General features: G+C 32.4%; 2 protein-coding genes and 1 long non-coding RNA gene across 3 annotated transcripts; 1 reads left to right on the top strand and 2 right to left on the bottom strand.

The window, feature by feature from the left end:
- Nucleotides 1–2,122: 2,122 nt before the first annotated feature.
- On the top strand, nucleotides 2,123–3,773 carry LOC128033602 (uncharacterized). The gene is made up of 2 exons (XR_008189572.1): nucleotides 2,123–2,188; nucleotides 2,972–3,773. It is a non-coding gene; the product is annotated as an uncharacterized LOC128033602 (long non-coding RNA).
- Nucleotides 3,774–4,924: 1,151 nt separating this feature from the next.
- LOC105777118 (annexin-like protein RJ4) lies at nucleotides 4,925–6,618 on the bottom strand. Its single transcript, XM_012600185.2, has 6 exons — nucleotides 6,546–6,618; nucleotides 6,276–6,421; nucleotides 5,961–6,179; nucleotides 5,463–5,675; nucleotides 5,306–5,395; nucleotides 4,925–5,227 (listed from the first exon to the last, which is right to left on the bottom strand). The coding sequence occupies exons 1-6, from the start codon at nucleotides 6,616–6,618 to the stop codon at nucleotides 5,024–5,026; spliced, it is 945 nt and encodes a 314-aa protein (XP_012455639.1). The 3' UTR covers nucleotides 4,925–5,023.
- Nucleotides 6,619–9,007: 2,389 nt separating this feature from the next.
- On the bottom strand, nucleotides 9,008–12,079 carry LOC105777116 (zinc finger BED domain-containing protein RICESLEEPER 2). Its single transcript, XM_052622499.1, has 3 exons — nucleotides 10,771–12,079; nucleotides 10,445–10,507; nucleotides 9,008–9,153 (listed from the first exon to the last, which is right to left on the bottom strand). The coding sequence occupies exons 1-3, from the start codon at nucleotides 12,077–12,079 to the stop codon at nucleotides 9,008–9,010; spliced, it is 1,518 nt and encodes a 505-aa protein (XP_052478459.1).
- Nucleotides 12,080–13,799: the final 1,720 nt, after the last annotated feature.

The raw sequence follows: 13,799 nt of genomic DNA on the forward strand, positions 1-13,799 counted from the left end.
AAACATTTGTGGGATCGGAACTAAATTGTATATTTCTACAATGGTAAAAATATAATTTTTATCATTTTAATAGTTTATGTATTTTTAATTTTTAAAATATTAAATCAATTTTTTATCATTTTTAGGGGTAAAGCATAATTTTACCATTTTTAGTTTAAAATTTTATAAACTATAAAGAAACTTAAATGATAAAATTTTCATTTTAGTTGGGATCAACCCTGCAGCCCCTTGAATTTTCATTTTAGTGAGTGCCAAATCATCTCCGACTCGTCTGATAGAGGTGTTTATGGGTCCGGCCGGGCCGGGTTCGGTTCAGGTCCAAAAAAATTTGGCCAGCGTCCTAGGCCCGGGCCCAGCCTGGGAAAAAAATCTTAAGCCCGAGCACGGCCCGGCCTGGCCATGTCTATTTTTTTAATAAACACTAAAAATTCATTTTAAAAATAAAAAAAGTATTTTAAAAATATTTTAAAATAAAAAATAAAAAATATATATTTATTTATTATATTCGGGCTGGGCCGGGCCGGGTTTGGGCCAAAAAAGTGGTGCCCGAGGTCCGGCCCGTTTTCTAAGCGGGCTTAATTTTTTTCCCAAACTCATATTTTGAACCTATATTTTTACTCGAACCCTCCCATATTTCGGGCGGGCCGTTTGGCCGAACCGGGCCACCCGGCCCATGGACACCTCTAGTCGGAATAAGCAATGGTGTTTCTCGACAATGACGAATGTCACACCGACAGTGTAGGCTCCTGGGTTTTTGTTTCCCATTTCTTCGAATGTCACCTTTGTCCCTTTCCCAATTAAAATCAAGCTAAAAAACAAAAATCCAGATTGGGAAAAGCAAAGAAAAATTATAATTGAGAAATCAGAACCATACCCAAGTTTCCTAACTTAGCAACAACATGAATAGTGTTCATATCAGACTTTGGACCTCATCTTTACAACTTCAGCATCACAAAACTTCAGCAAGCAACTGAAAATCTCCTGGAAATTGTTTTCCGCAGGAATATATAAAGCAATTTTCCCTGACTCATTTTGTGATGCCATCAGATGGTTCATCTTTTGTCAATTCATCAGAGTGAGGAACCGTAAGGACTTCGGCTCCATTAAAGCTGCTACTTCCTTCTTCATTTTGTTGTAAAAATAATATATCTGATTGACTGAGAAATAAAATGAGGGGTATCTGCCAATATCAGTCATGTGGAGGAGTTGACTGTCAAAGAAATTGTCACGGTTCTAAAAATCCCAACTGTTGGCAGCTTTGTTTTTCATTTTCATTTTCTTCTCTGTATGTGGTAAGCTGTTAAGCTTTCTTGTGGTAAGCAAACAAACCCTGGAATCTTTTCTTCCTCCGATCATAGTCACCAAATTCCGCTACGAAGAGCTTGATCTTCTCAAATCAACTGAATTAGCCAACCTACAAAGCAACAGGAGCAACGGCATGGAAAGAAATAAGCTGCAAGAACACGCAACCCAGAAACCAAAGTGATTTACTGCAACTAAATCTTCATGCAAATAAAAAAATAAAGTTTGGATTAATTATGTAAAGATTTCTAAGTAAAAAAATGTCACAACACAATCACTCAATGGGCTAATGTGTGACGTTAGTAATTCGTTAATGAATTAATAAATTTTTTAATGGTAATAGTTAATTCAAATAATTATTTTAATTACAATGACTATATTGAAAGGAAAAAAAAATTAGAGTGATCAAAATAAAAACGTTTTATTTTAAAATAGGCATGAGTGTAAATACATATCACTCAAAATTTATGCAACTGATAAAATAATCACTCAACTTTTAAAAAATAACAAATCAGTCCTACTAACCATTTTCTGTGACATGGCATTTAACCGACTCCTTGTTGTCATTTAACCAACTAGTTGGAGGGTCTTTACTTTTCTCCTTCTTGTCTTTCATCTTCTTTTTCTTCTCATCTTTACTTTGCATCTGCCCCTCTTAACCACTCAAGGTACATACCTCTCTGAATTTGGTTTTTGGATGTTTCAACATCTTTTTTATTTATCTATTTTACCCATTTCTTTTTATGACTGCTTGCTAGTATAAAGGTTCCATTTTTTTTGATCTTTTCTTTGGGAAATTGAATTTGGTTTTGTTTTCTTAGTTTGTGAAGTGATTGGCGCATACTCCTCCAAGATTGGATAACAAGTTTTATTGTTCAGGAAGCATGTGCGACTCTTTCGTTCCCTTTAAATCATCTTCATAAAACTATTCCTTTGTATTGGTCTAGCAGCAACTTCTTAATTTCTTTCTTCTTACAATAATTTGAGTTTGTAATGGCTTGTCCTCTAGGTCGTAAGGCTTGTAATGATGATTGGAGAGTGGCTGAATCTGGTAGCAATGGAGTTTTTGCTCCCTGTAGTAGTATATATAGTGTGATTAATTGTGCAAGGTTATAATGATGCACAGGTTTGGCAAATGTTTCTGATATCTAAATCCATTTCTTATACTCATGCATATGTCACCTGTCTATATTAACCTTCTTCTTGGAAGTGAAATAGGTATAGGAGTAAGAAAATTCCAAGGGTATGGAAAAACTTGTGTTGATTTATCATTGAAACCTTTTATGCTACCACTATTTTTCCTACTATTATATTTGCTTGAAATGTCAGTTTTCTCATTCAGTTGAATCAAATTAGTATAACTCTTTTTGGGTTTCATTGTGGTTTATTTTTCTCTTCTTGTCAGCATATGATGGTAGTGAAAGTATTTGGAATCAAATTAGTTGAAGGGCACAAATTCATCCTCGCGTAAAATTTAGATCATTTTTCTGTTTGAAACTTTGAACATCATGCTTCTACTATCAGAAGTTTTGTGCTAAACTTGCTTTTATGTGCAATGCTAGTAGTTGTAATATACCTACCAGCATGTTGTGTCTTTTAATGAATCCTATAATTTGTTCATGTTTGGTTGTATTTTGTCCGTGCTTATCTATATTTGGTATTCTTTTAGGGAATTTGTTGAAAAATCAGGAAGGACTTACATTCTAGTTTCAATTTGTGGCAAAGGGTTCTGAGTTGCAATGTACATTTGAATTGATTGTCAATAAAGGAAAAAAGGTGAAGAAGGAATAACTGCATTTCAAAGCAAAGGTGAAGGATATGAAGCCAAACCATGAGAAGGAAGAAAAGGCTAAGGTTGAACTTGAATTGAATACCAAATCAGTGGAGAAGGAAAGGTCGAAGCATAAGGAGGATAAGCGGAAGAAACATAAAGAGGAGGATAGTGAAATTGGAGAAATAAATAATAAAGAGGAGAAAAAGAAAAAGAAGGAGAAGATACATAAAGATAAAGAAGATGATGAGAACACAGAGAGAAAAAAAAGAAAAATACAAGGAGGCAAAGATGAAGAAAGAAGGAAAACACGAGGATAAAGAGGTGGTAAAAGAAGATGAAGAGAAAGATGAGAAAAAAATAGAATAAGAAAGACAAGGAGAAGGAGAAAAGTAAAGACCCAATCGATCTGTTCTCTTTTTACCCTAAACCAATCCATCTTTTCTTTTCTCTAAACCCTTTCAAACCTTAAACCCTTCGGCTCCTCGTCCAATGTGGCAAGTTAACTGGCCACATCAACTGTCCTATTAGACCTGTGATGAAAAATGTTAATGGGTGACCGATTTGTCTCTTTTCGATAACATTAGTGACTGATTTGTTATTTTTCGAAAGATGAGTAACTGTTTCATTAATTGCATCAAAGTTAAGTGACTGATGGTGTAATTTACCTTTATTTTTATTAGATCGATTAATATATATACCAAGTCTCCATAAAGAGATTTGTCAAAATTTTTGATTATTTCGTTAGATTTAGTATCTTTGTCTAAAAGGTTAAATTTTAATTAGTGTTGGTTTGAATCAAATCAAATTGATTAGATTAGAAAATGACGGAGTATCAATTTAATAAAAGGAATAAAACTCCAAATATATTTATTTCTTTATTTTTAATTTTACTTTTAAAAGTTTTATGACAATGTTCTATTTCTTTAAAATTTTCGCTTTAAATTTAGCTACATATGATTTGATGTGTTATTTAATGGTTAAAATTAATAATTTTAATAATGAAAAGATGTAATTGATATAACATTATAGTTTAGGATGTAATTAAAATGTTTTGAAGTTTAAAGACCAATATAAAATGAAGGTCATAGTTTGAGATGTCTAGTGTAATTAACTCCAAATATCAACATAAAAATTTATGTTTGCTTTAATTTTTTTTCAATTTTGATTTTATCTAATTTTTATTTTTAAAATTTGAGGGTTGAAACTTATTTCAAGAATCGAGACTTCAAGTACAATTGAATTCCATTCTAAAGTTGAAGTTCGACTTGAGATATAAATTGAATTATTAGAGTTTATTCGATTCAATTCATTTAATCTCATTTGCTTAATGAAATTGAATTTGATTTTATATTTTGATTTTGCACTCAATTATTTATTTTAGAGTTTGAAAAGAGATTTTGTAATGTTTAAAAGTTTTTTAAAAGAATTTCATACATAAAATTGTACAAAATTAACATACGAAAGTTCATGTGCAATTTTGATATTTATCCAAAATTTTAATATATAAAGCGAGAAAAAACAAGATGTAAATGTTAAAATTCAAACTTGAAATTTATTAAATGTAATTATTTTAAGAATTTATGATTTTTTTAACAATATTATTTTAAGTTCTTATCATATTTACTCTTTTTTTATAAAATACCTAGGATTATCCATAACCCCTTCCCAACCTATAAATAAGACGATAATGCGTTTCATCGCACTCAAACCCACATATGCCTACACCAATCGAGCCTATGAAATTTAGATATGGATATTAAAAATCAACAGGCCATTAGAACATCGTTTAGGAAAATTAAAACCAGACGAAATGAAAATATTGTCACACCAGATAGAACCTTAAACAGAGATGAACATGATAGAGACTCGAATAAATGATAAAACCAACTCCACTTATTTAAAGAGAAAAAAAAAAAGGCACCTGCAAATGGCCAAATAAAGATCATTTCAAACTTCATTCCCCAACAGAGTAAGAAGCATGTCCTTGTAATCCCCTGAGGTCTCTTTATCAACAGCTTTATCAAGAGGCACGTTGTTTCTCTTATGATAAAGCTCTTTGATTTCTTTCAGGTCCTTTTCCGCCCTCGTAACAATCACTCTCGTAAGAGCGTCCTCATCGGTTCCGATCCCCTCGATCGATCTGCGCAAAACCTACGGCACACAAAGCCAATTTTGAGTTCATATATACGAATACCATTTGTTGTATTGGGATCACAAGACTTATTATACCTTTTCGAAGTACTTTTTCGGGTCCTTGAGGCATCGAACTGCCATACGTAGCATGGCGATGTATTCGTCACTCGAGTCCTTTGGCAAGTTCTGGAGAAACAAGGTAGGTTAATTAATAGCTTGTTGTTTTGAAGGTAATGGTTGGAAGCTTTGGTACCTTGGTAATGGAAGTGCCTTCTTGTTCTCTGTAACAATTGAAAGTGGCCAGGAGTTGCGCTATGCTCCTTGTACTAAGGATCCTAATAACATCCTCATTGCCGAATTTCTTGTCTTTGATAGCTTCATGGAGTTTTTTGGCTTCGGATTTTGCTAGTGTGGTATTTATTTCTTCTCCATAGTATCTAAATGCACTCACCAACGCAACTAAGAGCTGTAAACAACCACCAAAACTTTCAGTAATTAATTCTGTTCATCTTTACCCGAGCTCGGAGCTATTTCGATCTGTCTATAATAATTAGAATATCTGAATCCTTAATATCAAATCCATAAAAATGATCAAATGACCACAAATATCTGAATCTACACTATCCATTATCATCTCCGACCACTTAAATATGTCGGACCTCCGATGGACATCAACAACTTGTTCCCTAAGGTTTCATCAAATCATAAAAAGAAGAGAAAGAGATAACATAATAACCGAAAAAGAAGATACCCTTCGGGTGTCCCCCTTGGTATGATAGGCAACTTCTTCCTCGAGGGAACGCTTGTATCGAGCGTGATAGGCTCTTCTTATAGCCAACAGCTCCTCGGGGTTTTTGGTGCACGAAATTTCAACGATCACATGGTGTTTATTGCCTGATTTCTTTAACTCCACATTAGCTAACACTGCATCCCGATCTGGTGGATCCAATATCCAACGATACACTGCTTTCTGTATTTATTTCACAACAATCACATCAAACAATGAATACATACATATATATATAATACAATATATAAAGACGGCAATGATGGTGCCATTGGTAACCTCAAAGTGACCAGAAAGCTCTGATTCGAGACGCTTGATGAGATCTTCCTGGTAAATCTCTTCATAAACATGCCTGATTTGCCTTCTTTGAGCTGCGTTTCTATGACCCAACACTGCAATTATTGCCTTCTCATCTGTGCCCCATCCTATCAAATATAACAAAAATGATTCATTATATATAATCTGCCTTTGAATTATTACAAAAACCCAGATTTATTCATTGATTAAAGGACAAAGATGTGTTAGAAAATCATCAATTGTATATACAACCTTGGCAAGCCTTCCGAAGAGCTTCTGCATCTTCCTTAACTGAAACCTGTTTAGGAGCAGAAACGGTGGCCATTTTTTTTCCCTTTTTAATCCTCAACCTCTCTAGATTATCAACGATTTGCAAGAGACTTACCTGAGATTGTTATTTATAGTACTAAGTTTTCAGGTTAGCGTCTACCCGAAATCTAAAATGACATGTGGGATATAAATAAGTTCAATTTTTTTATACAACATCTAAAGTGGGAACGAGTAACATGAGTAATTGAAATTTATATATATATATATTATTACCTTATAATTATTCCTACTATTATCGACCTTGATTATAACATAACTAAAGCTTTAATCAGCATCACTATCTAACGAAATATGTTGGCCCAGGTCTAGGAATTTGTTATAAGGTAACGCATATCTCAATTTTAATGCATAGTTATGATCTTTCCATTTATGGTAACTTATATACATACCCTGGTAAGGCATGATTTTCTTAGGATTAATCTATTGTAACATATGCTTTCCTTTCAAAGAATAATGATAATTTTCATTTATGTTATTTATTTTAAAGCATAAAATGTATAAAAAATTAAATGAACCTTTTTTTTAATAAAGATTTAAGATGAATTTCAAATTAAATATACATGCGGAGTTAAGGGGCAGGTAGGCCCTGGCCTTTAAAATTAAAAATTTTCTATTTGAACTCTTTATAATTTATAAAATTTTAAACTAATAATGCCCCTAAAATTGTACACTGGCTCCACCATTAATCCAATGGAACATTGATATTATTATTAGTACTGAGAGTAATAATCCCTCGCAAAACATGACTAGACTTAATTTGAAGTGGTGTAAAACTATCCTTCTCAACTTTGCGAGGAATTTTTTTTTTTAAATAATTTTTGTTGACATCATTTTTTTTGTGAAAACGGGGTCGACTTGGATTTTGAAAACGAAAACGAATACGGGAGTCGCCACCAATCCTTTTTGATAAGGTGTGATCGGATCACCTTGAAAAGTGGTTATTTTTAATAAACGATTTAATTTTATTAAAACAACGATTTTAGTCCATGAAATTCAGAAAAACGGGTTCGGAAGTCGGTTACGTACGAGGAAGGATTAGCACCCTCGTAACGCCCAAAAATTGGTACCTAGTTGATTAGTTAATGTCTAAATGTCGAAAATTGAAAACTTTAAAGAATTTTACAAATACGATCCTAAAAACTTTCGAACAATATGGGTTGGAATTTAAGATTCTCTTGTTCCGAAAGAATATCACATCCAGCACATTAGGATACGATATTTTAAACTCTCGAAACCAAGATCACCTTATGGTTTCCAAAACCCATACTTTGAAACTTTAAGAGGGTATTTGGCTATTTGGCTAAACGAGAAATCAAAACCCAACACATTAGGGCACGCTTTTTCGAATTTCCAAATGCAAAATACTGTCTTTACTATTTTTAGAAAAATCCTCATCTTGAGAAATCAACGTGTCATTTCCAATGCGTTAGGACACAACATATTGAATTCCTGATAATGAGCTTTTTATTTATGTTTTGATTAAAGAGTATTCTCGATTATTTAGATTCAATGAAGAAAATTGGAACCCAATACGTTAGGGCTCAATCCTCTCGAAGATCCTAAATACCGAGCATTACCTTTATTTTCGAAATTTTCTTTTTTTGAATCTGGATAAAAATTGATGTAATGGAGTAACAATTGTGATAATGTAAATATAAATAGTATGAGCAACTGAGCAAGAACAAAAATAACGGAAAGATAAATAAAAACAAATCAATCTTGTATACACAATATCAAGTAAATAAGCAGATAAAAACTAAAGCATAAAAAAATAATAACGGACAAGCAAATAAATAAATAAACGAAGAAAATGAATAAAAGTATAACAATATAAAAGATGTATATATGTAGGTATATATATGAATCATAAAATAAAAGAATATATATACAAAATACATATTTTAAAAGTATAAAGAATAAGTATATATATATATATTTGTGAAAATAAAATACATATATAGACATGTATATAGATATATATAAATTATGAAATAAAAATGTATATAGGTACATATATGTATATGTAGATAAATTAAAATAATATGCATCTATATATATATATATAAACACATGTATACGTGTATATATAATAAAGATTTCAAGTTAAAAAATATAAATTAACAAATAATTACAATAATAATTAATAATAACAGTAATAATATCAAATTATTAAGAAAATAATAATAATAACAGAAGTGTAATACCAATTTAGGATGGCCCGATATGGATAATTTAAAAACCAAATATAAACCAAACAAAAAATTAATAACAGTCCAAAAATAGTCCATTTACATTGGCCCAGAATATTAAACCCAAATGGCCCAATTGTACTTAGCCCCTTTTACCTAGCCCACTAGCTTGAATATCCAATAACCCAAATTGGCCTAAAAAACCAACACAAAAACAAAAGCTGGAAACCCTAATGGCTGATGCGCCGCTGTCGAACCACGCCCTGTGCACGTACCACCATCACCACACGCCTCCAGCTGACCTCCGCACCGTACCACGTCACCGTACGGCCTCCGTATGCCTGCAGAAAACCAACAGCACACAAAGAAGCAGAAAAAAAGAGAAAACAACAAAAAATAGCGAAAAAATGACAGATTTTGTATTTTTCCTTCTTTTTATTATTTTGTATTTTTCGGTATATAAACCGATGGCAAATAGAACAGAAAAAGGGGGGAGAGGAACGAATGTAAGAAAGCAGAGAGATGGAATGTAAAAAAAAAAAAGCATTCAAAGATAGGGGTGTTCAGTCGGTTAACTGACCGGTTAACCGACCCGAAATTCTTGTAACCGAATTAATCGACCTCCTAAATTTTTTAACCGTTAACCGAACCGAATTTTTTTAAAAATAATTAACCGAACCAAAATTTTTTTCGGTTAATAAGGTCGGTTAACCGAATTAATCGAAAAATATGTGTTGATCATTTTTGGTTAAAAATTACCCGAATTACCCGACTTACCCGAATTACCCGAATTACCCGAATTACCCGAATTACCCGAAAATGACCCAAATTACCCGAATTACCCGAAAATATTTAAGCCTAAAGCTGCAGAGTTTGAAAAGGAGAGTACATGGTTTCAATTTACAAAGCTTATTGAGGAGAATCTCTGGAAAGAAGCGAACTATTAAGAAGGAATAATGAGAAGAGAGAAACCATCAACCGGTTACGGGTAAAACTCGAGTAGGTAAAGAGTGAGAACAAGATCCTACAAGCTGCGAAGTGCCTCTATTGCTCAAAAGTTGGTGTGAAGCGCAATCATTCTCGTAATTCAAGATCAACAGGACTATTTCTAGGCAAGTTCTTCAATGGAGGTTGTTCATAGTTTCTTTTTTTAATTTCCCATTTGTTGATCTGTAATTAAGTTGTCCAAATTTCTTCCATCAATTCAATAAGCGGTTTATATCAATGCTTAAAGCAATCTTGACTTTCCATTTCTTTCGAATGAAGAACAGTGGGGGAGATTTGTCAATGTAAATATATACATCGTAGTAGATTTCATGCACCAAAAGTGCTCAATATAGCATTACACCCACCATGAATGGTTTTGAGCAAAGCTTTGTAAATGAAACTATATACACCACAATAAAGCACTCAAAATGTGAATAGGATTCCCATGTAACAGTCGGTCAAGACAAAAGCTGAAATGATCTACGAAACAACAAACTTCAAGACAAAACATTACATAAATCTTTGAATCACTACATAATTAAAAATATTACATAAGTCTTTGAATCACTACATAATTAAAAATATTACATAAGTCTTGAATTAACACATAATTGAAATGTATGTTTTAACATTCTCCATTTATACCCATTTCATCTTTCCAAAATATATCCATTTCATCTCTCCAAAATAACTCCATTTGCATTAAACCTAAAAAAAAAAAACATGAGCAAAAATTTAGCATATAATAGAAATATACGCATTTAAAAAAACTCAAATAATATAAACAAACGAATAGATTATAAATTAACAGAATAAGTTAGTAGTAAGCATACCCTTCAACTCACGAAAGCTTATGAATCTAGGGTAGGCTCTAATGCATTCCAAGAAATGTCTAAACATTGAATCAATTAAATAAGTAAGAGTGATATGGTAAAAAAATTGAAACTATTAAAATAAAACAATAAACATACCATTTTCAATCTTGTCATGCTCTTGGATTTGTTCTTTAATCTTGTTTATGTCTTCTTGTGATGATGATCTTCGAATCCAATCTTGAGTACACACAAGAGCTTGTACAATTTTAGGAGTTAAAGAACTCCTATATTGATCAAGCACACGTCCCCCGGTGCTAAATGCAGACTCTGAAGCAACCGTAGAAACCGGTATAGCTAGCACATCTCTGGCAATTTTTGAAAGAGTGGGAAATCTAGGGCTGTTCACTTTCCACCACAATAAAATATCAAAATCTTCAACAAATTCTTCATTAGCCTCAGCTAGATATTTATCCAACTCAGATGTTTTATCCTCACCACAAATTTCCAACTCACGCTTTTTATACAAAGCTTGCATTCGCCTTTTCATTTTTTGTTGTGGTTCACCAATAGAAACATGTGTTGACACACTCGAACTCGATTGACTGCAAGTACTATGAAGTGGAGGCTTATACTCATCAAACAATTCATACAAAGATTCCTTCAACTTTTGCATCATTTCACAAGCTTTTTCAGAACTAGACATTTCACTAAGTGCAAATTCAAGATACTTTAGTTTTTGTCTAGGATCTAAAACACAAGCAACAAACATAAGCAAATTCATCTTATCAATATCACCCCAATACTTATCATACTTTTCTTTCATCTTGATGGCCATAACATTGAAATCAATATTACTATTTAACTGAGCATCTTGTAAAAGAATATCAATTTCGGAAAGCTCATCAAAAAATTTATTGGACGTGACATATGAAGTGTCAGATATACGCCAAGTGACTTCATAAAAGTGTTCCAAGAAATCCCTCAATTTTCTAACATTATCCCAATCATCCACACTAGGCCAACCCTCCCCCCTTTCAAGTTCAGCCCTAAAGTTTGTATCTTGCTCCTCAAATCTCTCAAAAGCTCTCTCAAAGTTCTGAGTAGTGTCCAACATTAAGTAGGTTGAGTTCCACCTAGTACAAACATCAAGACACAACATCTTCTTGCACTCTATCTTTTCCACCACAACACACTCCTTAAACTTTTGTAATCTAACTGGAGATTGTCTCACATATCTAACAGCCCCCCTAACACGTTCAACAGATTTATTCATTTCCTTTAAGCCTTCAACAACAATCAAATTCACAATGTGTGTCATGCATCTCATATGAAGATATTTACCATTTTGAACTAAACCCCCTCGAGGGTTAAATTTCTTTCTCAAATAACCAATAGCAACATCATTTGAACTTGCATTATCAACGAGAATAAGAAACAACTTATCAATCCCCAATTCAACAAGCATTTCTCAATCAACATCCCAATGGACTCACCCTTATGACTAGAAATTGGACAAAAGTTTAAAATCTTTTTATTCAATTTCCAATCGTTATCAATAAAGTGAGCAGTGATACACAAATAATTAACTCCTTGCAAAGATGTCCATGTGTCAGTAGTCAAGCAAACTCTAGAACAAAAACTTCTCAAAAGTTGTTTTATCTTGACCCTTTTATCTAGATACAATTGATAAACATCCCTAGTCATAGTAGTTCGTGAAGGAATATGAAACCTAGGACATGCCACAATCATAAATTTCTTAAAACCTTCACTTTCAACAAACTTGAAAGGTAATTCATCAATCAGAATCATTTGTGCTAATCCTTTCCTACATGCTTCTTGATCAAATCTCCAAGTTGAAAGATTCCCTTCCCCCCCCTTCAACTCCCTTTCTAGGTAAAACTAGTTGTCCTTGACTAGTGTCAACAACATTACTAGGATTTTTCTTACATGAACCAATATGATATTTCAATTACCCCGTACCTTTTTTTTCATATCACAACAAAATTCTTTTTCACAATAATTACATTTAGCCTTACTTGCACCCTCACTATTAATAAACTTAGTGAAGTGAGACCAAACTTCTGACCTTTGAGGAGGGGCTTTTCTTTTCCCGGTAGTCCCCTTTGTTTGGATTGAAGCTCCAACTCCCGAATTTTCAGAATCTATCAAAGTAGGTGTAACACTACCCTCAATAGATGTTGGTTTGGTTGACATTCTGCAAGATCAAGAGCAGCATATACAAGTTTAGTTTAACCGATTACAAAATTAAGGTTTGGATGAATAATCAAAGTATCAAACATATACAAGTTTAGTTAAGATATCAAAACACTAAAATTGCCCACAAAAAATACGATATAAAAAAATCTTACTAATTAAAAAGTAAAATTATATAAATACGATATTATAATTTAATTTATAATTATTAATTAAAATAACTGATATAAAAAAATACGTTGTGTTAACAAAATTCATGATAGTTTTATTTCGCCTTTTTGTATACTTGTTTAGTCAAAATGCTAGGTAGCATTACTTTGTGTTATTCATGGTGTAAGCTAAGCCCCACAAAAAGAGCAAATAGTTTATTGGTAATGTCATCATAGTTTTAACTAAAAGGTTTTTGAGGTTAGTTGTGAAGGTTGAGATGCCAACATCCCACAAACTGTCAACAAAGGACAAAACTTCTCTCTCTTTCATACATCAAAACATAGGTGTAGAAAAGAATATTCACCAAATTTGCACAAAAAAAAAGGATTGGATCTGTTGATTATGCAATGCACTCTCACCTGTATGTATACATAAATTATTTTTAAGAGGTAATCAATCTCAACATTTATAACTGTTTTGTTGTTTATACTAAAATAATTGTTCTATTATTTTAGGGTTAATTATGTTGTTTTTTTAAACATTGAATCAAAAAATTTGTTGTTTGAGTTGGCAATCCCAGCAAGTTATATAGACTTATCTATCTGTTATATGACAAAATATTGAAAAACTTGTATGTTGCAACATATAATTAGAACATTATTAGCAACATCAAAACAACCGTGACTAAGATTAGCTAGCTTTTCAAAACAACAACCAGTAATCAATGTGCATTAAAGTTTAAACAAGCCAACAATAGCCAACTGATCATTTTTTTTCTTACATTAATTACAATATACATTAATTACAATATATTCAATAAT

Source organism: Gossypium raimondii, chromosome 10 (assembly GCF_025698545.1).
Source record: "Gossypium raimondii isolate GPD5lz chromosome 10, ASM2569854v1, whole genome shotgun sequence".
NCBI classification, from domain to species: Eukaryota; Viridiplantae; Streptophyta; class Magnoliopsida; order Malvales; family Malvaceae; genus Gossypium; species Gossypium raimondii.

What these genes read in the sequence shown, in the direction of transcription:
- LOC105777116 (XM_052622499.1), bottom strand. Translation starts at nt 12,079, where the DNA reads ATGCTTGTTGAATTGGGGATTGATAAGTTGTTTCTTATTCTCGTTGAT. An exon ending in GCATGACAAGATTGAAAATG is followed by an intron (nt 10,508 to 10,770) that starts GTATGTTTATTG and finishes TTTTTTTTTTAG; the next exon opens with GTTTAATGCAAATGGAGTTA. An exon ending in ATTTTGGAAAGATGAAATGG is followed by an intron (nt 9,154 to 10,444) that starts GTATAAATGGAG and finishes GGTTTTCTGCAG; the next exon opens with GCATACGGAGGCCGTACGGT.
- LOC105777118 (XM_012600185.2), bottom strand. Translation starts at nt 6,618, where the DNA reads ATGGCCACCGTTTCTGCTCCTAAACAGGTTTCAGTTAAGGAAGATGCA. An exon ending in AGCTTTCTGGTCACTTTGAG is followed by an intron (nt 6,180 to 6,275) that starts GTTACCAATGGC and finishes AAATAAATACAG; the next exon opens with AAAGCAGTGTATCGTTGGAT. An exon ending in AAGGCACTTCCATTACCAAG is followed by an intron (nt 5,396 to 5,462) that starts GTACCAAAGCTT and finishes TTGTTTCTCCAG; the next exon opens with AACTTGCCAAAGGACTCGAG.